The sequence below is a fragment of the Megascapheus bottae genome, chromosome 3 (genome assembly GCF_031878675.1).
Source record: "Megascapheus bottae isolate mThoBot1 chromosome 3, mThoBot2.hap1, whole genome shotgun sequence".
NCBI classification, from domain to species: Eukaryota; Metazoa; Chordata; class Mammalia; order Rodentia; family Geomyidae; genus Megascapheus; species Megascapheus bottae.
Window position 1 is genome coordinate 80591376 of NC_143511.1, and position 25201 is coordinate 80616576.

Below are 25201 nucleotides of genomic sequence, written 5' to 3' on the forward strand. Positions count from 1 at the left end.
TGAGCCCCACTCCAACCTTCCCAAACATTCAGCAGTGTCATACCATTTCTGCCATGATTCCTGCAAATATGCTAGAAATATTAGGTGGAAATTGTTTTTTCTTTCCTCTCCATGAAACAGAGTCTTCCCAGTCTATCCCCCTCCTCATCTCCAAGCCAACAGGGGTCTTTGTCCCCATCCCTGTCTGTCTCTCTGTCTCTTGATCTGGGCAGGCCTCCATCTCTGCCTTATTGGGCCTCTCAGGGTTGGTCAGTGTCTCTTCTCTTTCTGAATTAACTTGACATAACCAGACAGATGGAAATGATAAAATTAGAACATAGCTTTCCTTTGGGGACATCCCACAAACACTGTAGAGTTTTCCAGACAAAAGCAACAGAGTGGATAACATTGGGGGTGGCTGGCTATTCAAAATTCAGAGATGGTTCCAAGGAAGTAGTAAATAAAGGCCAAGATGGGAGGCGTTGGGGGAAGAAAACCTGTAAATTAGGAGGCCGTTGGTGTCACAGGATTCATTTCACCCTTTGCTATTGTAATCAGATGAAGTTGAAGATGACTTCTGTTCAAATGGGGGAAAAAAGAATAGGCTGTTGTTTTCACCCTGATTCCACATTTCAGGGAGCTCTGTGTTCCAAGGGGAGGGAGCTGTGGTTCTCCTGGAGGGTTCTGTTTCTCAGCAGGAGGGGTGAGGCCAGGCCTGGGGGGGGTCCAAGCTGGCCACAGGCAGGCAGGATGGCGGGTGGGGGTGGATGCAGACGTGATGGATCCCTGGCCGTGGCTTGGACACTGGATCTCAGCGGCTGAGGGGCAGCTGTGGAGTGTCCGTGGACAGATGCGAAAATGCCGGCAGCATTAATACTGAAAAAGGATGACCTGCAAGAGGAGAGTGTGGGATGTGGATGAGTGGGGTTGGGGGGACCTGCCCCCACCCTGGCATCACAGGGGAACCTCCAAGGATTGCAGCATGAGGATGGGCTCAGGACCTAGATCAGGATTTAAAGCCTAGCTCCTAGATAACCTTGGGAAACTCACTTCCGCTCTCAGAGCCTCTGTCTTCATCAGTAAACAAGGATAGCAAAAGCCATCAGAACAAGGTGGATTGAACCAGATATAACAGCAGCAGAAGTCGACTGGGCACTTCATGCATTAGTTCATTGAAGCCACACCCTAACCTCAGGAAGTCCCACCAAGGTACGTATTTCACAATATCAGGGAGAAACCCAAGGCTTTGAGAAGTTCCAATTAGTGAGTCCAGGATCACACAGCTAGGAAGAGGTCAGCCAGTCAGGTGTCCTCAGACAGTACAGAGTGGGCAGACACTCTTCTCTTTTTCCTTTCCATCTTCTACCCAAAGCACCTGACCAACCCCTCACTTTCTCCCACACAACCAGTACCTGATGCTCAGTTCAAGATTACTGACTGAGCCAGGCACGGTGGCTCATGCCTGTAATCCTAGCTACTCAGGAGCCTGAGATCTGAGGCTCATGGTTCAAAGCCAGCCCAGGCACTAAAGACCATGAGACTTATCTCCAATTAGCCACTAGAAAATGGGAAGTGGTGCTGAGGTTCCATGGGTAGGTAGGGCGGTAGCCTTGAGCTGAAGAGCTCAGGGACAACACCCAGGCCCAGAGTTCAAGCCCCATGACCAAAAAAAAAAGAAAAAAAACATTTCTGACTGGCTAGCTAGTCACAGTAAAATATTGTCCAAAGATGGCTACATGGCCAGTACATGGCCTGATCAGGAATGTTTTTGGTTGTTTGTTTGTTATTGTTTTGTGAACATCAAATACCATGAGGAGTTGGAAGAGAAAAGTGATGATGATCTCCAACGCAGCTCAACAGCATCCCCATAATCCACAGGTTCAGTTATCCATGGCCAACTGCAGCCCCCAAATATTCATATTTGTCTTGACATTTCCGAAAGACTACATTCATATAACTTATTGTATATTGTGATTATTCTATTTTATTCTATATTACTGTTGGTAATCTCTTACTATGCCTAGTTGATCAATTAACTTTTATCCTAAGCATGGATGTATAAGAAAAAAAAAGTGTGTATAATTCACATACACAAACACACACACACACACACACACACAGGGTTCTGTGCTAGCCATGATTTTTGTCATCCACTGGGGTGTCTTGGAACATATTTCCATGGATAAAGGGAGAACCATTGTTATGACAACAGTCACCAGCACCTACAAAGTCCTAAATACCAGACACTGCGCCAACACTTGACACATCATTGCATTTAGTCTCTGCAGCAACTCTGTGTGGTAAGAGCTATTATTATCCCCATTTTATAGATGCAGAAGTTGATGTTTGAAGGAACTGTGCTCTTAGGAAGAGGAGGCTAGCAGATCTGGGACTCATAGTATCTTTACTCCAGAGTATACAGTGCATTCCTCAGCCCCCACCTTGGGTACAGTTTCTCTTTGGCCTACAGGACACCGAGCTTTGTGTTCTTATTATAGAAACTCACTTATAAGAATGGATCCTGGGGTCCTGGAGTTTGGCCTAGTGGTTAAAGTGCTTTCCTAGCATGCATGAAGACCCGGGTTCAATTCCTTGGTACCACATACATAGAAAAAAAGCTGGAAGTGGTGCTGTGGCTCAAGTGGTAGAGCTCTAGCCTTGAGAAATGTCCAAGGACAGGGCTCAGGCCCTGAGTTCAAGCCTCACAACTGGCCAAATAAAAAAAAAAAAAAAAAAAAAGAATGGACTCTGGTCAGATCTTTCCCTTTTGCAGGCCTCAGTCTCTCCATCTGATCAGTGACAAGTTGGCCTTGATTTTGAAGAACTTTCCAAATACTGGAGAGTACATGAAGGTAAAAATATGGTCATAGAAACTAACGGGCATGTGTGGCCCAGTGCTGCTGCTGTGGGGACAGGAAGCCATCCCTGAGAATATTCAGGGCTTAGCTGTCCTAGCCAGGCCAGATGTTCTAGATGAGTAAATTCAGACACCAGCCACAGGAGGATACTGAGTCTCCTCCTAGCAGGCTGCCTCAGGCCAGAGGGGCTTGGGAGAAGCGCACAGTATCCTATGCTGTCTGCCTAGCACACACTCCATGACCCACAGGTTTGACCAGATGTAGAAGGCAAAAGTCTTTGAGCGTGAGAGTAAGAAGAGCTGCTTATGAGAGGGCAGTTTGGCATGAAGAAAGACGACATACTATAATGCAAACTTCTGGATACAAAGCTAGGAACACAAGCCAGGGACCAGAAAGCTAGAGCCAAAGCTGCCAGTGCCCAATCTACCTCATCTTTCAAGTTGATCCAGACATAACCACAAGCTTAGCTGAGCAAAGCACTGAGTCCAGCCCTATACACTTCCCTGAAACAATTTTCAAGGTGCTCCAGTGAAGGACTAGACCCTTCATTATGTGCCTCTTGCCCCTTCTCATCCTATCAGCTTCCCTACCACCCCAAGCTCCAGCTACATTATACACCCTGGGGCCCCACAAGTTCCCCTGTGCGTCTGTGCATTTGTACATAGTGTTCTTTCTCATTCTCTCTTCTGGGACCTTCTTCTGAGTCCTCCAAGGTACTGTGGCTGTCCCATGGAACCACCCACATCTAGCTCTAAACCATAAGCTTCAGGCCAGAAAACAGCTCCCTTCCTTCTGCAGTCTCAATCTCAAGTCTAATAGCATGATTGCTCTCCCATGGAAAAGGGACAGCGCCAAGATAGGCAGTCCCCAGATCAAGGTCAACTCTGATTGTGCTCACTGTGAGCCCAGACAAGCTATTACATTGTGTGATCCTCCGTGTCATCATAATCACCCTTTCAAAGAGGTGGTAAAGAATGAGGTCAGAAAGCATAACTGTAATAGTGTTACCTAAATGGAAGTGTTTACTAAACTCCTCACAGATCTCACCATCCAATACATTCTTCCACATCTCTGGACAAATGTTATCATTTCTCTGAACCTCAGTTTCTCTGTCTTTGTAACAGGAATAGCAACAGCTGCACCCTGAATTAGCTGGGAGGTATCAATCAGATGATCTGTATAAGGTTCTGACTTGGAATGGTCTTACTGGGCCTTCGAACTCATCTGCCCTGTGATTCTCCTAGTAACCTGTGTTGACCTAGGTAATACAGACATTCCCCCATGGTGTCCATCACAGAGAGAGCTCAGCCCATAATTAGGTGCTTAATTGGGAGGCAGAGGCAGACAAAATATCCCATAGGCCTGGCTCCTCACTATCTGAACCACAGGACATTACCTAGGCAGATTCCTGCACCACACCCCAGACCTGCAGGTCACACCTTCTGCCTTGGAAAATCTACACCTTTCCAAGCTGCCCAGGTGATGCTGAGACATGCTGAGACTGAAATGTGCTGGAGTGGAAGTGGGTAGAGAGTCCTTCCAGATCTCAAGTGCTCTTCTGGACCATCAGGTTCAAGTTCATCCTCCTACCTCTGAGGATGAACTAGCCTCTCTCTCTGAGGACCACCACAGAGACACTGCCTGCAGGGCATACTAGCCCACCCCACCCCCACTGCCCCCAATAAACTCCAAATTGTTGACCTGGGCCTTTTTTTTTCTGTCAAGCTTATATACCTGCATGTCAGAGACATTTAATGGCTCAAGGGCTCCCTAAAAGTAGGGTAACTTCTGCCTTGAATCCTGATTGAGCTTTTCAGACCTGGACCTGCGCTAGCTTCCTGAGGGACATCTTCCCCACATCTCTCCTTTGCCCTCACACCTTCCCTTAGGCCAGGCATTGCCATCACAGTTTGACTACTCTGGGCTAGAACTATTAGGATCTGTCTCTCTCCAGATTCTTGTGGCTCAAACCAGGTCGGTAACCCCTAACTCTCTTCCCCTGTCTGGATAAGTACGTGAATGAATAAATGTTTTTATCTAGGCTCTGACCTGGAGATCTTGGACCTACAGCAATGGTTTCCAAGGCTCACAATAAGATGTCTTGGAGCTGAGCAGGAGATGAAACTACAACCCCCTCCAGGTTTCACCCAGATCAGTGTCATCTACTTTCATCTGTGTTCTAGATAAGATTAAAAAAACACATGCTTAAAAGCAAAGCTTTCAAGTCATTGGGTTAGGCTATGTCTAAGCACCCTTGTGGCTATTTGGTAGTACTAAGGCCTGAAACAACCAGAGATCCAGTTCCAGAGGGGAGGGCTACAAGTTGATCATGGTCCAAGGCTGGTCTGCTCTCCCTTGACCCCTCCCTCTGGCTATTCAATTCCCAATAGACAAGAATAAAACTGAGGAAGAGGAGATGCCAGTGAGATGATGTACAGGCTGGTGTGAAACAAAGTCTCCCTGGAAATTCGAAGTGTGAATAAATTCATAAATACACAAAAAAGAAGACCAAATTGCAGGGGCCAAGAGAAGGGCTGCAAGGAGCCTTCAGGGCAATGATAGACACAGAATACTGCAGTAGCTGCCTAGGGGACTACCAGAGGGGCCTGAATAGTCTTCCACGAAGTGCCAGGATGCTCATCCAACAATAGGGAGCGTGTCCAGAAACCCATTCTTGACAGGAAAGCTCAGACCCACCATACCCAACCAGACTCCATTTACCTTCTCACCCCGGCTGGAGAGTGGCCCATCCATATCGGCTTTGAGGTGGACAGGGGGTGCGGTGTAAGGCAGCCGGCAGTGCACCTGGCCGCACTGTACCTGACCTGTGGACGAGAGGATGCCTTGGAGCCCATCCCCAGGTTCCATGCAGGATCTCACCTGCCCCATGCTCTGCAGGCTGGATCCCTGAGACCAGTTCCATCTCTGCCACTTACCACATGGGTGACCCTGGGAAAGATTTCAATTGGGTTGGTTGCGAGGCTGTATGTGAAAGGTTTTATAAAGTGCTGTGGTTACAGCTGGACAGTGGTGGCTCCGGCCTGTAATCCTAGCTACTCAAGAGGCTGAGATCTGAGGATCCAGGTTCAAAGCCAGCCCAGGCAGAAAAGTCTGTGAGATTATTTCCAATTAACCACCAAAGAGCTGAAAGTGGAGCTGTGGCTCAAGTAATAGAGTACTAGCCTTGAGGAACAAAACTAAAGGATAGCACCCAGGCCCAGAGTTTAAGCCCCAGTACGGACACAAAAATAATTAATTAATTAAATTGCTAGTTTAACTGTCCAGATCACCAATAAGCAATTACTCTTACATGCCCATGTACTAAAAACACTTCCTAGAAGAATGGGTGTGCCTCGCCTGTTCAGATCCTCACCTTTCCATTCTTAGCCCCAAGGTATCATCAAAGTTGGTTTACCAAGGCCTCTTAGAGAACCCTATTCTTGGATATCACTACTCTATCTGTAGCCATGATCTAATGCCAACAGCCACCCTTCATATCCCTGTCCTCCTTCATGGCTTTTATTTTCTTCCTCAGCCCTAATCATTTGATTAGGACTGTTTTTTCTATTGCTTACTTGGTATTGCCTGTCTTTGCCAACTAGAATGCAAGCTCTGTGAGGACAGGAATTTTTATTCTCTCATTCTAGAGCACTGTGGATTTCTAGTACCTATAATGAGGTGTGGAACCTAGTGGATAGTCATTAAATATCAGTTGAATGAAATTCTATAGTATTCTAGTACCTAAAACTCAAGAAAAGTCCATCTTTGTGTTGATCCAAATCTCTCATACTTTAGCCAATGTACCACTACAGTGATGAAGTCCTTTGTCTCTTCTCTAGATTTCACCCTCTTTAGTCACAGAAAGAACCCTGTGCAGAGATTTAAAATTGTCATGTAGCTTGGAACAAGTCATTGTACCTTTCTGAGCCATACTTGTTTCATCTGAAGAATAAAGCAATTATATTCAATCAGGAGTGCTTAACTCCCTGAATGATCAGGAAATTCGTGAACAGCCTCAAATTACTCAAATAACTATGTGAGTTTGTGCATTATCTGGAGTCAGTGTCCAAAGATTTTATCAGATTCTGAGCTCTAAGGCCTTGAGAAACAGGACCATGTGACTTTAGTTAACTGCAAAGCAGAAGTTCATCTCCTCCCCCCCCCCGCCTCCCCTACCACCTCCCACTTCGGGATCTGCTTCTAACACTCTCATCAGCTTCCAGCTTTACTGCTTCAGAAAATGCAAGCTGTCAGGCCTTTAGTAGACCAGAAAGCAAACTTCTAAGGTGACCTCCTGTCATGCAGCAAGAAACAACAGGTCTAGACCATACCCCCCATCATATCCATCTGGGTTTCATCTCTAGGGAATGAAAAGGGTATTCCAGCCCCTTCTTCAAAGACAAACCTAAACTTGATCAATAGAGTGTATGAAAAGTCTTGACCTCATTCCCAAGAGAAGCATCTAGATCCATTGCTGACTTCACACCAAGTTTACCTGGCAGCCCATATCCTTTCAACTTAGACAGCCTCAATGTCCTTGACATCTATATCAAATATTTAGTATGCTCTGTGCTTGCTGAGCAAAGTAATTGTTTGGAAATGAGAGTGCCTCTTCTGCTCAGTAAATGACTCAGAAATGAGCCAATACAGAGACATAGTTCTACCTGGCAGCCTGGTGCAGCAGGCAGAATTCTGTAACCTGGTTCTACCAAACTCACTGTGTTATCATCTCAAGGAACATTTTTTGGCACTTACTAAATGTAGAGAATCTTAAGTGTGTTATTTCATGTGACATTTACAACACAGCTTTTGGATGTGCACTCTTACTGTCTTTGTTTATACACTGAGGGGGTCGATCTGACATTCAGAGAAGCTAAGAATCTCACCTAACAGCATCCCGCTAGTAACTAAGTGGCAGAGGTGAGATTTGAAATCTGGCAATTTGACATTAAAGTCTACATTCAATTATTAAAAGAGTGCTGGCTTCCACTAACTTATAGCAGGCTCTCGGTCACTGCAGTGAGCCCTTGGTTTTCTCATCTGTTCACTGTGATAGTAATCTGTGATGGTTAGAGACAGTCTGTATAGTGTCTGACACATAACAAGTGCTCCATAAGCAGCAGCTTGATTTCCTTCTCTCTTTTTACTGGGAGCTAGAGAAGGGTGTGTGTGTGTTATTGATACTGCTTCAGCTATTTTGATGGTGCCTGGCCTTAAGGGGAAGAGAAGAGAGCCCTCAAGTAATAGATTCACTAAATTTTCATCCTTTAGAAATCCAAGAGGCTGGAGCTGGGAGTTTGGCCTAGTGGTAGAGTGTCTGCCTAGCATGCACAAAGACCGGGGTTCGATTCCTCAATACATACATAGAAAAAAGCCAGAAATGGTGCTGTGGTTCAAGTGGTAGAGCTCCAGCCTTGAGAAAGCCCAAGGACAGTGCTCAGAACCCTGAGTTCAAGCCCCAGATTGGGGGAAAAAGAAAGAAAGAAATCCAAGAGGCTAGTCGAGAGGGTGACCTAGTGGTAGAATGCTTGCCTAGCATGCATGAAGTCCTGGGTTCAATTCCTCGGTACCACATACACGGAAAAGCTGGAAGTGGTGCTGTGGCTCAAGGGACAGAGTGCTAGCCTTGAACGACAACAACAAAAATCCAAGAGGCTATTCCTTCAAACTTTTACATCTCTGCGCCAAAATCACATAACCATGCCTTGTGGTCATTATTCTCGACCCACTGGACATTTCTTCTGAAATGTGAATCCTGGGGTGTGTTCACTATTGTATGTCAGTACTAAATTCTCAGGAGGCAACCAAAAATATCTTTACTGGAGGCACACCTCAGTTCTTACAACCCATTGAGAGGCATTATCCCAGTATACAGATGAGAAAACTGAAGTCTAAGAAGGTTGGGTGATTAGCTCAAGACTTAGCAGCCATGAGTGAAGTCTGGCCACCACAACTGGCCTTGCATGCCTCCAAGTGCACACACGCTAAGATGCTCTGGGGCTATGGCTTGCCCCAGTCTATGCGCCTCCTCCTCCTCCTCCTCACAATCTGTTTGGTCAGAGGCAGGTGCCCTTAGGTGGTCCTAATCAGCAACTTTCCTACAGGAATCAGGACAACGAAAACCACAGGCTCATCCGTCATTGTTGCTTGCTGGTCTTGCCTTCGAGAACGAGAAAGCTTCACAAAGCAGGAACTTCATTCACCCTTTCTTCCCAAACATCCTGGGCTTTGGCGCCCAGTGAGTGGATGCTTGAAAAGCATTTGGGAGCACGACACTTGGCTTCACCCCGTCCAGGCCCCGCCCCCACTGAAGAGCTCAGGGAAGTGACACTCTAGGTCCGAGTGACTTCAGGTGCTCACACCTGCGCCCCACAAGGCTCCTCGAGGCGCCCCCTTCCCCCAGGTGGCGGTCACTTACTCTCAATGTAGCCGTGCAGGGTGACCATGCGCGCCCGCTCGGGGCTGCTGAACGGGGAGTAGTGGATGTCGTCTGGCAGGGCGGAGGGAAGGCGGGACGGGGGCGCCCCCGAGGGCGGCACCGGATGCTGCGGCGTGTGCTTTTTATGACGCGCCCGGCAGTTTTGAAACCACACCTGGAACGACAGCCTCAGCAGCGTCAGCCTTCGCGAAGGGTGGGGACGCGCCGCCGGGGGTGAGGGGACTTCGGGCCGAACTGCGGCCGCGTGCACCCCCGACCCTCCGCCCCGCCGTCCGCGCCCGGGCTCCCGCCCTCAGCCACGCCCTCAACCTGAAGGCCACGCCCACTCCGGCCCCACCTGGATGACCCTGCGGCTGAGGCCCGTCATGTCCGCCAGCTTCTGCAGCGTCTGCGCGTCGGGGTTATTGTCCTGCGCGAACTGCGCCTGCATCACCTGTGGGGCGCGGGAGGCCCGTGAGGCACCGGGGCACGCGGAGGGTCGCGGAGACCGGGCCCTGGTCCAATCAGAGGCTCGGGACCCGAGGCCACACCCCAGACAGCCGGAGCTCCCTCCCCGCCACCCTCGGGTCCGGGCCGAAGGGGCGGAGTCAGATGCAGACCACGCCCACCCCAGGGCCACGCCCCCACCCCGCCTGCTAGGGGCTGCTTGCCCCGGGTACCTGCAGCTGCTCGGCGGTGAAGGACGTCCGCGCGCGCTTGGCCGGCTTGGGTTGACTGTCCTGTTCCGAGGGCACTGCCCCCTCCAACGTGAGGCCATTCCCTGGGGGCGACAGAAGCGGCTGACCAGGCGTCCCCATCTCTTCTAATGGCAGCCTGGAAAGGACGGGGGTGGGGTGGGGGGAGCTTGTCCCTGGAAGGGTCAGAAGAGGAGGCGGCTGGGAGTGGGGGGTCCCGGGGTCCTAGTTCCCGAGCTCAGCCTTTGAGGAAAGGACTTCCGTCTCACAGCCCTGAGATGTGGCAGGGTCCCCATTTCACACAAGAGGAAACTGAGGCACAGGAAAAAGAAAGACCCTGCCCCCAAAACTTCCCCCTAGGTTCTGAAAACTGGCTGACCCTAAAAAGACCCAAACTGGGCTCCCTCCTAGCAAAAGTAGGCGGGCAGAGATCCCAAGGCCAGCAGCTTTCAGAGCTGTGACCTCGATTTTGTCAAGACGGCCGGAAAGATGTTCACCGAGAAATGAACAGCGATGCATCTCCAACGAGTGTGATCATGGTGGCTATTTACTTTTATATTTCTGTAACTTTTGAAACAATTATATGTCATCTAACTTCTCCAAGGTCTAATTTTATTAACTGGTATCCAATTGCAGTCAGATTGCAGACTGATAAATCTATTCCCATTTTCGTTTTAACATCTCATTTGACCGAATATGAATGAGGCTAATACATGGTCCAGAAAATTCAAATAGTCACAAAGAAAGGGAAAATAGGGGGTGTGGGGGGGGGGGAATGGGTACCAAGACATGTGAAAGGGTATCAATGTATGTGAATTAATGCACCTTCTATCTGGCAAATATCATGTAACCCTTTTACTAATTACAATAAAATTTTAAAAATATAACACAAAAAAGGGGGAAAATATCACTATTGCTCCAAATTTATTGCAACTTTTAATTATGGGGGAAAAAAACCCTCTGCTCAAAGAAAATTTATCAAGTATTCCAATGTGCATGCACAGGAAAAAAACTGGAAAGATAAACAAAACATAAAAGGAAGTGCCATTTGGAATGATTTTTACTTTTTTTTGCTTTTTAACCATCTTTTCTAATTTTCCTATTATGTGTGCATGTGCGTGCGTGCGTGCGTGCGTGTGTGTGTGTGTGTGTGTGTGTGTGGTGTTTAGAAAGCAAAACAGTAACCAGCAGTTGAGCTACTCAGTAAGGGAGTTGAGTCCCCCCCACGGTAAAGTCATGATGCTGTTGACAAAGCTGTGACTAAAGAGGGTCCTGGATGGTCTAGGAATGAAAGGAACCTGTGGTTTCTGGGGACCATGGTACAGAGGCAGCTCTGATTCCTGGGTTTCCAGCCCAACCCCACTAAAGACCTGCCTACCACTACAGGGAATTTCATTGCATACCAGGTTCACTTGTTCCCTGAGCCTGGCTAGAGAAAATGATGGCCACAAGCAAAAACACTCTAGTGGCTCCTGAATAGTCCTGAGGGAAGGGGGGGGCTAAAAATTGAGATTCACCTAGATGGGGAGTAGGAACCAGGATTGAGGGAGCCCCTTGGTTGTATTGATGCCCCATAGGGAAGCCGGACAAGATTTAGTGAGTCTGTTTTATTTGAATGGAAAAAGTGAAACTCATTGAGACAGCCACATCTCAGCATCCTCCTGGCTTTATGAGGACTTGCTGTGGTGCATGGGAATGAAGCTGTATAGCACCTTATAATAATAGACTTTGCAATCAGACAAACTCACTCGTACAAAATCTTTGGCAAGTTTCATGCTTCGGGTAACTTCTGCATCTTTCCTAGTCTGCAAAAATGGCAGTTTCTTTCTGGAGTTATTGTAAGAATGACATAAAATAATTCATGTTACAAAGAAGTGAGCAGCAGCCACACACCCTGACGAAAGAAATTGTAGAAACCACTTGCCTTTCCCTTACTAGCCTCCTTCCCTTTGACTCAGCTTTCTGCATGCTTCGGAGCCCCTGTCCATACATATTGAGAAGTCATAGTATCCCAGCCAGAAGTTTAGGGATCACTCTAGTTCAATACCTATCTTGCACAGAGATATATGCGGGAGCGGGGCCTCCAAACTCAGAGGCCAGTTTCCTAAACTTCATATTGAGACTCCCCCACCCCCCTCCCGGGCCCAGGACACCCCGTGGGCAGCCCATTGGCATTGTATTGGCAGGATGGGAACAGGTAGAAAACGGAAACCACATAGCATCTCTAGGACTCGTCCCTGAAACTGGAAGGAGATGAGCCTTACCCAGCCCAAAGAGAGCTTGTATTTAGGTGGAGAAGACTGGAGGCGTGAGGAGCATTATCATTTTTACGGATCAAGTTTTACAACGTGGTGGGAAAGGGGGAGGGCAATGAGGACCCCCCAAGAGCACGCTGGGAGCAAAGCGCATGCTCCACGCGCAGCTCTACCCCTGTGACAGGTACCTCCAAGTGCCCAGTGAGTGACGTGCGCGCGCGCGCGCGCGCGCAGGGGTGTCCCTGGAGAGTTGGGGTGGTGGGGGACAGAGGCGCTGGGAGGGGCAGGATGGATACCGTTCTCGGCGGCCCTCTTGAGGTTCTCGATCATGGTGTCGTAGTGGATGCGGCACAGCACCTTCTCCTCAACCAGGCCGAACTCCTCACCGGTGGACAGCTGGCGCTTGCAGGAGAAACAGGCGAAGCAGGCCAGGTGGTAGGCGTTCCCGCGCGCCCGCCGCACCCAGTCGCTGGCGTAGATCTGTCTGCCACAGCGGGCGCACTTGGTCCCAAATCGGCTGTTGGACAGAGGACAAGAACAAAGATCGCAAAGCTGTGGACATTTCCCTCCCTCTTTATCCCAGCGGCGTGCACTGAACCGGAGATCCCGTCCCCAGGACTTCATTCCCGCGTTCTTGCCCTTGCATTCGTACCTGCTCCTGGCTTCCTTCAAATATCCCTCTATAGCCAAGTCCCACGTAGAAGATGAGCTGGTGGGTGACTTTTATTTTCTTCCTGGGACTTTTCTAAGTTTCCCACATTGTCTACTATGTCCATGTGTTATATCAAATTGTTCATTAAAACACGACAGAGCCAGTAGCTCATGCCTGTAATCCTAGCTACTCAGGAGGCAGAGATCTGAGGATTAGGGTTCAGAGGCAGTCTGGGAAGGAAAGTCCATGAAACTTTTATCTTCTATTAACCACCAGAAAGGCAGAAAGGAAAGTGTGGCTCAAGTGGTAGGGAGCCAGCCTTGAGTGGAAAGAGCTAAGGGACAGTGCCCAGGCCCTGAGTTCAAGGGACAGTACTTGTGTGGGTGAATGCTTGCGTTAGTATAGGCAAGATTCGGAGTGTTTTATAGTGTTTATCCAAATTAAGCTCCAGCCCCAGCCGCAGAAGCTCTGTTTCTTGAAAGAATAGACAGACAATGGCTGATTCTGTGACCCTGAGCAGTTTAACTCCTCCAGATTCTCATTTTCCTTGCCGGAGTTGTCCTAAGAGACCACAACAATTGTGTAATGATTTGTAGTCTTCCAAAATCCCAATGCTTTAAAGACTAAATGTTAAAAAATAAAAGACCCAGGTCACTAGGCTGGTGGTTCACACATAATCCTAATTACTCAGGAAGCTGAATTCTGAGCAGCAGAATTCAAAGTCATCCTGGGCAGGAAAATCCCCATGAAATTCTTATCTCCAATTAACAAGCAAAGAACAAGTACTAGAGGTGTGACTCAAGTAGTAGTGCACCAGCTTTAAGGGAAAAAGCAAAGAAAGATCTCAGGCCCTGAGTTAAAGCCACAGTAGTGGTACACACACACACACACACACACACACACAGCCCAGATTATACATTTCATTGCCCCCCAAATCTTCCATACTTCTCTTTCTCTTCTTCCTTCCTGGTTCTTTTTTGGGTGGGAGAGCTCTTTAGGCTCAGTTATCAGACTAAGAGCCCCTTCTGGGAAACAGCAGTCTGGTTTATTCTGTACCATGTCAAGCTTTGGGAAGTTTTGTCCTTTAGCTGACTCACCTTCAATTGTCCTTCTCAGCCTCAGTGTCCCCTGATGCACACTCTATTCCAGAGAATGTTGCCACCCGTCATGCAGCCCTCCAGCATGGAAATCTAAATTATAGATTCCCCTCTCTCAAAACTCCACATCCAACCAATCCTCAGGCTCTATGGGTTGTGTGTCCTAAATATCTCTGGAATCTATTTCCTCCTTGCCATCTCCAATGCTAGCCTCCAATGCCAGGCTCCTAATAGGCATCACTCACTGCCAGTTTCTGCCCAGGCCTCCCACTTTCCAGTCTGGCCCTGCCAACACACCCTCCACACGGGCTCACAGTGAACTTCCCAGAATGCACATGGAATTCTGACCTGGCTCTGCTTTGGTGGCTCTATTCTGCCCTCAGAATCTGGTCCAAGATGCTTGGGGTTTATAAAATCCAACAGACCACATCCTCATCAGGCCCACCTCTTTTCTGATCTCCCACGCCATACCCCAGCATAAGTGCTAGTGAGCCACAAAGGAAGGTCACTTCCAGGCCTTCATGGCCTCCTCTGAAGCACTTTCTCACCCCCAGGCCTTTACAGTCCTTCCTTGGACTTGTCCTTTCCAAGTCTCACTCTTAACATTGATTACACTGGTTGTTAAAAGTCTGGTTCTTTGGCTCTCTCCATCTACCGGAGGCACTCCTGGAAACTGGGTGGCCATACCAAAGTGATTCATGTCTTCAGCTCTGTGGGGATGGCAGCCTTTCAATTGAGGAGCATTCTCAAAGTACCTGTGGTGTGGCTGTAGAATATAGTCCACCCAGCAAAAAGACACAGATCACAGCATATCCTGCAATGAACAGTTGGTGAATGTGTTGGGTTGTACTGGGTATGGGAATAGTGTAAATTAGATAATCAGATTACACATGTACTTATCTTTTTCCCATAAGGACCCCTTTATGGGACCCTGCCTGCCTCTAGGTATGCTCCAGCTTTGCTGTGTGTTGCAAGTTTAATTGCTAAGCCTAGGCAATTTCTGACAGCCTTTTTGTAGTCTATTCCTCCAATCAAGTGAAGGTGAATCAGCTTTGTTCACCTAGTCCAGCCAACTCCTGCCTGGGGCCAAACTTCATTTGAGAATACTTTCTCGGCTGTGAGGGAGCCAGGCTTTCCATCTCTTGTGCTTTGTTAGGAGCCCAGCTAGCCACACATAGAGTCCATGCTGTGGGTCGGGGAGCTGGGAGCCCAGAGCAGGAGGCATGCAATGCTTTTATTGCACCCCCTTGGTTTCATGGAAACCCCATGATTTAAGGGCTCTGGCACCCATTTTTGTTTTTTTCTTTCACATTTGGGAGCTGGGGTTTAGCGATCGGTTTAGCGATCGTGAGTGACTTACAACTAGGAGATTGCATTGGGTGTGGGGCCAGATTAGAGTCCTTCTAAGATGCAGAAAGGATTTAGGAACAGCAGGGCTGAGGGTGAAGATGACCAGAAAGCTAGGCTGTCTGGGGTTCCTACACCCAGCTGGGAGTTCTGGAAATAAGGTAGGGATCAGGGATCCTGGAGGCAATGGGGGGGGGTCCCCAGCCTGAAGAGGTCCCCTGTAGCTAAGTGCCTGGCGGTTCACAGAGCCAGAATGTGGGGTCCCAAACCTCATGCTTGGCTGGGTGGGATTCCTGGTGACTGAACCCTGAGTGTCCCTGCACAACACTGGGTCTTCCTGCCCTCCAAGTCTCCTGATAGCCAAGTCTGTCCTCTGCCTATACAGGTATGTCCTTTCGCCCCCTCTGCCTTTGCTCCAAAGTGAGTAATTATCAATCACTTTCTCAACTTCCATGTATCACCCCCCACATAAGCTCAGATCTATTCCCACCATTTGCCAAGACAAAAGTGCCCTCCTCGCCCTGAAATGCTGGAGCAGAGATGGGGGTGTCCTGTCAGATTTATGGGCCATTCCTACACTGTGATCCCACACCCTAGGACAGAATTTAGTGTGCACAAATGAAGGGCAAGAACAAGGATCCAAGGATCTAGGCTCATACAAACTGAGTCCTCCCCAGCCTGGCTGCAAGGTTCCAGCAATCACTGAATTCTGCAAGCAGCGAAATCGGCATCAGTGGGCAGACAACGAAACTTCAAGAAAGGAGTATACAGGAGAGGGGAAGGTCAAAGGAACTGAGGGCAGTGCCTGCTTCTACCCCAGCCTTGATATGAGTCTGGTCCTTGTACACCCCTCCCTGGTCCCAGTGTGCTGCCGTAAGCAAAAGCGTAAAGGTGGCATTGTGGATGACTAACAACTGTTGAAAAGAGTAGGGTGGGCTTGGAGAAGCACCAAGCTCTTTATGAGATATGAATACATGTGGTTATCTGCCATTGGCCAGGTCAGGCTGGTTTTTACCAGATCTACTATTCACAGATTACTAGTAGCAGTAATTATTTATTGGAATAACAAATAATTAAGATGGAACCTACTGTAGTTCTTTCCCTCATTTATTAAGCTACCTCTGTGCATGTGAAGCAGGAGCTCTAGAGGAAGTGCCAAAGCCAGTGAGGCAAGGGTTTGCAATGCAAACTGGAGTTTATTTTGGATTCAAGATGCTCACTGGATGGATGACCTTAGAGAAGTTCCTTGAGATGAAGTAGAGAAGTTTTAGACTCCTTCCCATTCTCTCTGCTCCTTCACTTCTAGAAAAGCCCTTAGGAGATTAAGCCAGGAGACTAGGAAAGAAACAAAGAAGAAAGCAAGGAGAGGGGAGGAAGGATGGGAGGGGAGGGGGGAGAGGGAGGAAGAAACCAGCAATTAAGAGGTTAAAAACACCACACTCCTTGGAGGTCCGGGTCTGAAGCCCCTCCTTTCTCTGCTCCCCACTTGTTTTTCCCCCAACATCTTTCCCCCCCCTACCTCTGGCCACCGCTGGGCCTCCCTGCACTTCAGTGGGGGGTCTGCTTCAGGCTTCTAGCCTCTCCTGGGGCCCACACTCTGTGGGAGGAGATTGGAGCCCACGGACTGAGCTTGGGTTCCTCGAGAGAAGGCCAGGGAAGGCTGGGAGCTTGTCTTAAGTGATGTGAGCTGTGTGTGACTGGAAATTTCAGCCAGAAGTGGCATTCTAAGAACTCCCACCCTATAAACAGGGGGGGGGGGAGGCAGTTAACCCTTTATTCCCTACTCCCACTCTCAGAAGAAAGCTAAGAGACCAGGGTGAGCTGGTTTTGGCAAATTTACTCCAGTCTCAGCCTCCCTCCTCCATCCCCCAGAGTTCATTTCTGCCCTCAGGGCTAACACATCCGGTGGGCACTATCTATGTGCAGCCAAGCAGACTGGGGACCTTTTGACCAGCAGGCCTTGGCTTTGCCATTCCATTGGCATATCTTGCCTATAAAATTAAAGTCTGTGGTGTTTAGTGGTAAGAATCATGGGATTCAATGACTACAGAGCTTATCTTGGCTTTACCAACTTATTGTGTGACCTCACCTTTGGGCCTCAGTTTCCCCTCTTATAACATGGGAATTGTGAAAGTATTATGCCTACAGGGTGGACTCAAGGAGTAAATGAAATAGAAGATACAACAGGTTGAGAGTTAGCACAGTTCTTACACCTATCCCCCTATCCCCCCTCCCCCCCATCAACCATCCCTGCTTCCATATTGTAAACCATGCTGTGACCTCACTTTCTCAGGACTTGGGGCTCCTAATTATGTAAGGGACATGGTGCACGAAGAGGCCAAGGGGACCAGGAGGGCACTGCCCTCAGACCATGTCCTGTTTGTATAGCAGCAACTGCTGGTTGGTAGGTTCGAGTAGGCTATGAGAAGTTGGTGAGAGCAATGAAACTCTGAATGTTTCAGAAAGGAACACGGTCTTCCTCCACCCTCCCTGAATTGTCTTCCCTTCTTACAAGAGTCAGAAAGAAAGAAAAAGGTCTTAACAAAAGAAATTAAAAACCCTATCACATTTCCCTATGGGTCATATTTTTTTTTCCCTTGTCAGGATTCTCCAAGAATAAGGAGAGTAGGAACCACGTTGAAGCCACGAGAGCCAGAGAGGTTCCTGTCTGGAGAGTGAATTGGAGAAATGGAGACAGAGAAATGTAGAGTTGTGGACAAGAATACAAAGCCAGTGGAAAACCAACACTTCAACAGTAGTGAGCCAGGAGCAGTTGAATTTTTCCCAAAGTACTCCATGCTCTACAACCTCCCTTCCTAGTGAACTTAGAATTAATTCCTAATCTCTACCTTCAGCACTGCCAACACTGGCTCTGCCAATGATGATTGAAGGAGAAAACTACAGCATGGCGATAAGAAAGGGCATAGATCTGAGGAGAGTTCTTCCCTGGTGGAAAAGGTCAGAGGTTAGAGGGCTAGGGGAGCTCAAAGTGCCCCTTCCATTGGGACCTTGGCTATGCTCTTTCTCTCAGTCTGTCCCCCACTTTGGGCAAAGCCCTCCAGTCCACATAACATCTGACCCTTGGTCCAGGTTCAGGAAATAGAGGCTTACAGCATCTCAGCACAAGATTTCCCTTCTTGAGCCCCAGCTCCTGGGAGAGGAACTCTGCACCCCCTCATTCTGTGTTCTCCAGGGAGAGGTTCCTCTGAAGCCTATCCTGCTATCCAGTGCTGACAACAGTCCTTGCCTGGTGCTCTGTCAGCCTTTTCTTTCCTTTTTGTGCTTATCACTTTTGTTTCAGGTGTGGCTATCAAAGATGGGTTATGCTTACAGAAAAACCTGGCAGTGGTAGAAGTGATCAGAAGAAGCCACAAGTCCGCCCCCATCCTGGGGAATATGAACTTTTATTCCCTTCATTCTCGTAACTTGAACACTAGTTTAGTTTTGCTTGGAAGGGGTCTCTTGTCAGTGAGAAAGGACTAGGGCTTAGATTCTGCAGCCCAGCAATAGCCCAGGTCCTTCCTTCCATGCAGGCTTTGTCCCTCAAGCTGCCTGGGAAAATGCCAACAGAGGCTTGTGTCTGATCTCCAGTGATCATCACAATGATGGTAAAGGAGGCATCCACAGGCAGTCATAGCCATTTAGGGTGCCTTTGCAGAGACTTCCCTGCCGAGTTGGCTTTCTTTGTCATCTAAGGGAGACAATTTTGGAAAGAAAGAATTCAGCACTGACAGATGATGCAGTGACTCGGCCAAGGTCATTCACTGGCTTGAAAGAACTGTCTCCTGCCTCTCCTTATGATGGCTGCACATGTGACCCTTTACATGTGACACTCTATTACAGAATGGTGGGGGGGGGGAGATAAGCACAGGCTGTGAGTGACGGAATCAAGATCTTAGTTGTGACTATTGTAGTCCTTTAAGGCCCGATAAAGGGCATTATGCAAGGACACCCAGTCCAGTGTGAGCAGTGGCTGGGGCTAGAGAAGGGAAGAGATGAGAGCTAGAGGTAAGTCTGCCATATCTAGCCACCAGAAGAGCCAGGAAAGGGGACCTGCCCAATCTTCTTCTACAAGAGAGGTCCTAGATATCGCCTATCTGGGGTCACTAAGCTGTTTGCTATTGGTTGAATCCAAAGATCCACCAAACAGCTAGCAGCCCCCATTCCAACCAGTCAGGCCCCAAGCAAGGAGGCAGCTAAGACAGTGACTGCAAACTTCCATTTCCTCCCTGGTGCCAAACCAACAGTCATATGGGACAGTGGGAGGAGACATCACGCTCTGGTTACAGAGCACAAGTCATAATCTCCTGTCTACACACACACAGTAGTCCACCACCACAAGTACATATTCACATCACACCCTTCATTCCTTGGTGCCTGGGTGGCGGCCCATGAGCAGGAATGTCCTCTCCAAGAAGATGGCAGCCCAGCCAACTTCAGAACTCTTCCATCCTCCCACCTCACCCTCTCACCTCCCATGTCCTTGTCTAGGAAGGATCCTGACCACTTTGTACACACCTACAATCACACAAACTCTCAACGTTCACATCTAGACACACACTTACCTACACGTGAACCAAAACACAAATGTTTATCCATAAAGCAACACCTTCCACTATGCTCACACTCCTACCCTGCCCATTGACTTATTTCCCCAGAGCCCCTGAACAGATGCCAAGCAATATAGACAAGCATTTCTCGGCATACAAAATCTAGGCCAACAGGTAAAGCACCCCACTATCACACAGTCCATGTCCATCGCATAAAAGAAATAACGCACGACTTCTCATGGCTTCCTCAAAGGACCCTAGCCACAAATGCTTCCAACTTCTAGCTCTTTAGAGGTTCAACTGTGTGTGGGAGGGATGCCAGGGTATGGGGGAGCACTGTTGTTCATCCCGTTCCTTGGCTCAGAGGTTCTTTAGGGAGGGGGTCTTCCTCGGGAAGACTGAAGCCATGAAGGGAAGGATATATGTGGGTTAGGGAGGGAGTTAGATTGGGAGAGTAGCTTCCTCCGCTGTCTGGAAAAAAAAATATTTGAGAACAAACGTCCCTTCTAAGAACCAGTTTCAATCTATTTTCCTCGGATTGCATAGACCGGGCTCTTGCTTCCCGCTGGAATCTGGCAGACGGCCCCTAATACAGCAATGACCTAGACCCCATGACCAGGTCAGGGCCCCGCAGCGTGGCTGGGAGCGAGGCGCGTGCAGGAGAGTCAGAGGTGGCGGCCGCAGGCTGAACCCGCTGGATGGCGAGCGGCCCGCACGGAACTGTCCGCCCTGGCGCCCCGCGCTACGGCGCCCGCCTCCAGCCAGCCGCGCAAAGCCAGAGCCTGAACCCCGGAGACAACGAAGCCGCGGAGGGCCGCGGTGGCGGAGCCGGGACCGGGAGGATCCAAGGCAAGATCCTAGACTGGAAATGCGATCAGGGCATGCACAGGCAGAGAGCCGAGGTTGGGCTTAGGTACAGGCGCTTGGACATGGGCTAGGATCTGAGTCTGACGCGGCGTTGTGCTTGAGGCCCGGAGCAGATCTGAACCCAGAGCAGAGCCACAACAAGAGTCCGGGGGTGGGGGGGGGGCAGCTTAGGGTCCCTCCGGGGACAGGCCTTGGCAAGACTGCAGTCCAGGTGGAGTTGGAACCGGGGCCGAGTGCACTGGAGATACAGCCAGATGGCACCGGTGGGGCCAGGGCCGGGGGACGTCGGAGCTCAACCAAGACGCGCTTCGGATGGGAACCGGAGCCTGACACTCAGGCGTGACCCGAGACAGAGCCAGAAGAGACGCGGCCAAGATTCAGCGGACCCGGGGAACCTCAGACATGCCCCGGCGGCGGAGGGAGCCTGCGCAGGTGCCGACGCACAGCCTGGAGCCTTGGGGTTGGCGACGCGTAGAGCGGGCGGCGGCGGCGGCGGCGGCGGCAGCGGCGGAGACGGCGGAGGCCGGCGGCGGGCGGCGGGCTGGGTCGGCGCGCTCGGCGTGCGCTCCGAATCCCCCACCACGCGCGCCGACGGAGTGGTCTAGGGGGATGCGTCCCGGGCCTCGTGGGCCGCAGCCTACCTGAAGTAGTCCATCTTGCAGAAGATTTCCTTGTTCTTGATGTAGCAGCTGTTCTGCTGCCTCAGCGACGTGCGACACACGGAGCACTCGAGGCACCGCACGTGCCAGATGAGGTTGTTGACCTGGGGAGGGGGCGGGGATGGAGGGGGGGGGGGGAGATCGGCTGAGCCCGGGGCCTCTTTCCAGCCTGGGCCCCAGCGTCCCCGGCCGTAATTTCTTCCGGTAATACCGAGGATCAGGGACCTCTCACATCCTTCCCATTTTCCAGCCGGGACCCGGCACGCGGGGAAGGCTCCACTACTGGCCCAAAGCCGGGCAATCGGGCAGGGGCTGGGCCACCAGACGGAATGAGTTGAAACCCTCACCGGCGCGGCTTCCCTGCGGTCCCCTGGGCTACGATCCGCACCCACCCAGCCACCGGTCCACACCCACCCTAACTCACCTTGAGCAGGTACCGGTCGAGGATCTCGAGGCCGCAGCTGGAGCAGATGTTCTTGCCCGCAGACGGCACCGAGGAGGCGGCAGAGGGCGGCGAGCAGACGGACGGTGTGCTGGGCGTACACGGGGAGGCCCGACCTTCGTCCTTGTCCAGAGAGCCAGCCAGGGCCTCGGCGTCCGACTGAGCCTGCAGCGGGGGACGGGAGAGGACGGGCAGAGCCCTGAGCCGGGCGCCCATCGTGGCTCCAGAGCCTGGGCTACCAATCTGACTCTCCTGGGTATCCGCCGACAACGAAATCGGCCTGGAAAAGCCGCACCACCTAGGCTGAAGGACCCGGTGGGGACGGAGGGACGGACTGCAACTTTCCACACGCGCCACTTCGGTGCGGGGAGCGGTCAGAGGCCGCTCTCCCCGGGCCAGAGGGGCGCCAGGTTCCGAGAGGGGCGGCGCCCACCGGTAATAATCCTCCCCCCCCACACACCCGGTGCAGGGGCAGCGGTTGGTTCGTGGCCGGAAAAGCTGGGCCAGGTGCCCAGGGTGGAGCTGCAGGGGCACGGAGGGCCGCAGGCAGAGCCCACCGGACTCACCATAGCGGGCGGCGCGGTCCCTTCAAGGCAGCGGGTGGTCGCTTTGCAGCCGGACCCAGGCTGGGCCATCACCTGGGGGAGGGGGGGAGGGAGTGCGGGCGCTGGCGGCTGCCGAACTGGCTCCGCGCTGCCTGAGCCCAGCGCCTCCCCGCGCCTGTTATATAAACCCGGCGCCGAACAATGAGTCCTAACTTTGTAGTGGGCATTTAAAGCCCTTCCCCACAAAAGCGGTGTCTCTCTAATGAAGCAATTTGAATTTGGATTGGATTTTTTTCCCTCTCTCTCCCCCTCTCCCTGCACTTAACCCGTGGCTCTTGAAGTAATCGCTTAGTTCCCTTGCAATCCAAGCCTCTGAGGGGGGGAAAAACACGCGCACACAACACAAACTACCTGCAATTAGAAATTGTCGTGAATGCCCAAGATAAGAGGTAGCCAGAGTGTCAATTCCAACTGTCAATCAGTGAGATCCATCAGGCCGCCCAAAGAATTGCAAATTTGATTTTTTAATGGTAGTAATTAAAAATCGAATTTTTTCTCTCTCTCCACCCACCCCCTCCTCCCCTTCTTCCTCGCTCCCTTCTCCTCCTCTCCGCACAAAAATGCAAAAAAGGAGAAAAGAGAGAAAGAAAGAACATAAAAAGGAGATGGGGGGTGGTGGGGATGGTGGTGATAGTGGTGGTGGAGGAGGAAAATTAAAAAAAAAAGAATAAGAAAAAAGAAAGAAAAAAACAACAACAACAACCGACAACCCCGGAGCGCGGGGAGCCACGGCCGACGCGCGCTGCGGAATCGAAGCCACGAGATTGACACGGATTTAGGCGCTTTTCGAGGGTTCTCGGAAAACCCGGAGCCCAAGGCGGGGGTGGGGTGGGGGAAGATATCGAGGAAGGGAGGGAGAAACGTGGGCCCACGGGGGGAAAAAAGAGAGCGAGGGGCGTCCACGAGGAGGGGAAGGAAGCCTCCAGTGTGTCGGCGCGCCCGGGACCGGCCCCGCGTCGCGATTCTCAGCTTTGCGCCCGCGCTACCCCCGGCGCCTCGACGCTATCAACGCCTATTCAGGCGGACAATACCAGCCTCGCCTCCTCTTGATTCGCCTGTGTCTTTGCTAAATCGCTTTTTGAGAAATTCCTCCAACATTTGCATAATGTCTTCCCGCTTTCCGCGACCCCCTCCCCATTTGCGCCCGTGCGCTCCCTCGCGCTCACACTCGCAGAACACACCCGCACCCCCTCCTCCCCGCCGGGCCGCCGCACGGCCCCCGGGCCTGGCTCGGCCGAGGGCCCGGGCTCTGCGGGGAGGCCCCTCCGTCCCGGCCCGCTCACGCTCCGGCTCGATCGCTCGCTCACCTGGTCGGTGGCGGGGCCGCCCTCGGCCGGCAGCCGGCAGCCCTCGGGCAGCGCCGGGGCGGCGTTCTCATGCTTCCAGTACATGGGCCCGGGAGTGGTGGAATCGGTGGGATCGCCGTGCCGAGGGCCTCGCCGAGGGGGGGCCCCAGGCGCGGGGTGGGGGGGAAACAGAGACGCTGCGGCGAGAACCGGAGGACGAGAACTGAGGCTCCCGGCCCCGCGGCCCTGGGCCCGGCCCCAGTCCCGGCCCCCGGCCCGCGCGCAGCTCTGGCCTCGCTGGCTGCCGGCGCAGCTGCCTCGGAAGAAGGTCCCGACAAACTTGGAGGCCCCCGCCTCCTCCTCCTCCTCCTCCTCCTCCTCCTCCTCCTCCTCCTCCTCCTCCTCCTCCTCCTCCTCCTCCTCCCTTTCCCTCCTCCCTCCCTCTCCCCTTCCTCCCCCTGGTCCTCCCACCCCTCCTCCTTCCAGCTGTGGCGGCGGCCGCCCTGCCGCTGGAGCCCCGCTCGGTTCAAGATGACTCATGCGTGACCAATCCCCTCCCCGCCAAGGACGGCAGAGCGAGACACACACAAGGCAGAGACCCAGAGACATGCGCGCGCGCGCACACACACAGACACACACACACAGACACACACACACACACACACACACACACACACACACACACACAGAAACTCCAGAGCTGCGGGAAGACCCAGAGACATGCCTACATACAAAGCCACTGGCGGCACACGGCCACGCAGCGCGCATTCCCGACCCCCTCTACCACCCCCCCCATCCCCGGCGCCCTCGGGTACAAGGGACCCCCGTCATCCCTTCTGCAGAGATGGACTCTACGGAGAGTCCAATACTTGTGCAGCTCAATCCCCTGCACATTCGTGTATCTATCTACCCGCAGAGGCATACACACACACACACACACACACACACACACACACACTCATACCTGTGCCCGGAAACCTCTACCCCATAACAAGCAGCTTCTGATGACCAAATGGGATGGGGGGGGGGTTGTGGGATGGGAAGCTCCTTTGAAGTCCCTTGGGTGGGGGGATTCTCTAGCTTGGGATATACATTCCCCAGGAGTTATCTAGCCACAACTCCACCTTCTCTGAGGTTCTGCTGATAATCAGAATAGGGGGAGGGAGAGACAGAAGCCCAGACACTTACACAAGAGACACAGCCCCCAAGCATAGACACTCAGAACTCTGTAACTCAAAGACAGCCTTGCACAGACTTAACACCCTAAAAGCGCACAGCCACCAAGTGAGCAACTGGCAACCTCAGTTTCCCTCTCCACACACCAACCAAGCCAGAAGAGATACATGCAAAGATGTATCCTCTTCTTAAAACAAATATGCACACTCAGACTTTGATCTAGCCCTACAGACAACACGACAGCCCACCCACAACCTCGCACACATACTGTCATCTCCATAATTGGCCTCATTTACAGATGTAAACATCCCTACA

The 25201-nt window shown here is 51.3% G+C and overlaps 1 protein-coding gene and 1 long non-coding RNA gene across 3 annotated transcripts; one reads left to right on the top strand and one right to left on the bottom strand.

Moving 5' to 3' along the window:
* Positions 1–297: 297 nt before the first annotated feature.
* On the bottom strand, positions 298–23923 carry Lhx6 (LIM homeobox 6). Of its 2 annotated transcripts, XM_090330570.1 has the most exons (10): positions 23732–23866; positions 22386–22457; positions 21802–21984; positions 21360–21481; positions 12502–12722; positions 9936–10036; positions 9614–9709; positions 9256–9430; positions 5559–5662; positions 298–870 (listed from the first exon to the last, which is right to left on the bottom strand). In XM_090330570.1, the coding sequence occupies exons 1-10, from the start codon at positions 23813–23815 to the stop codon at positions 850–852; spliced, it is 1179 nt and encodes a 392-aa protein (XP_090186696.1). In that variant the 5' UTR covers positions 23816–23866; the 3' UTR covers positions 298–849. The 2 variants fall into 2 exon arrangements, with proteins under 2 accessions (XP_090186696.1, XP_090186695.1); XM_090330569.1 differs by lacking the exon at positions 5559–5662 and having other exon boundaries at positions 23732–23923.
* Positions 9956–10548, top strand: LOC150065886 (uncharacterized). The gene is made up of 2 exons (XR_016534996.1): positions 9956–10023; positions 10311–10548. It is a non-coding gene; the product is annotated as an uncharacterized LOC150065886 (long non-coding RNA).
* Positions 23924–25201: the final 1278 nt, after the last annotated feature.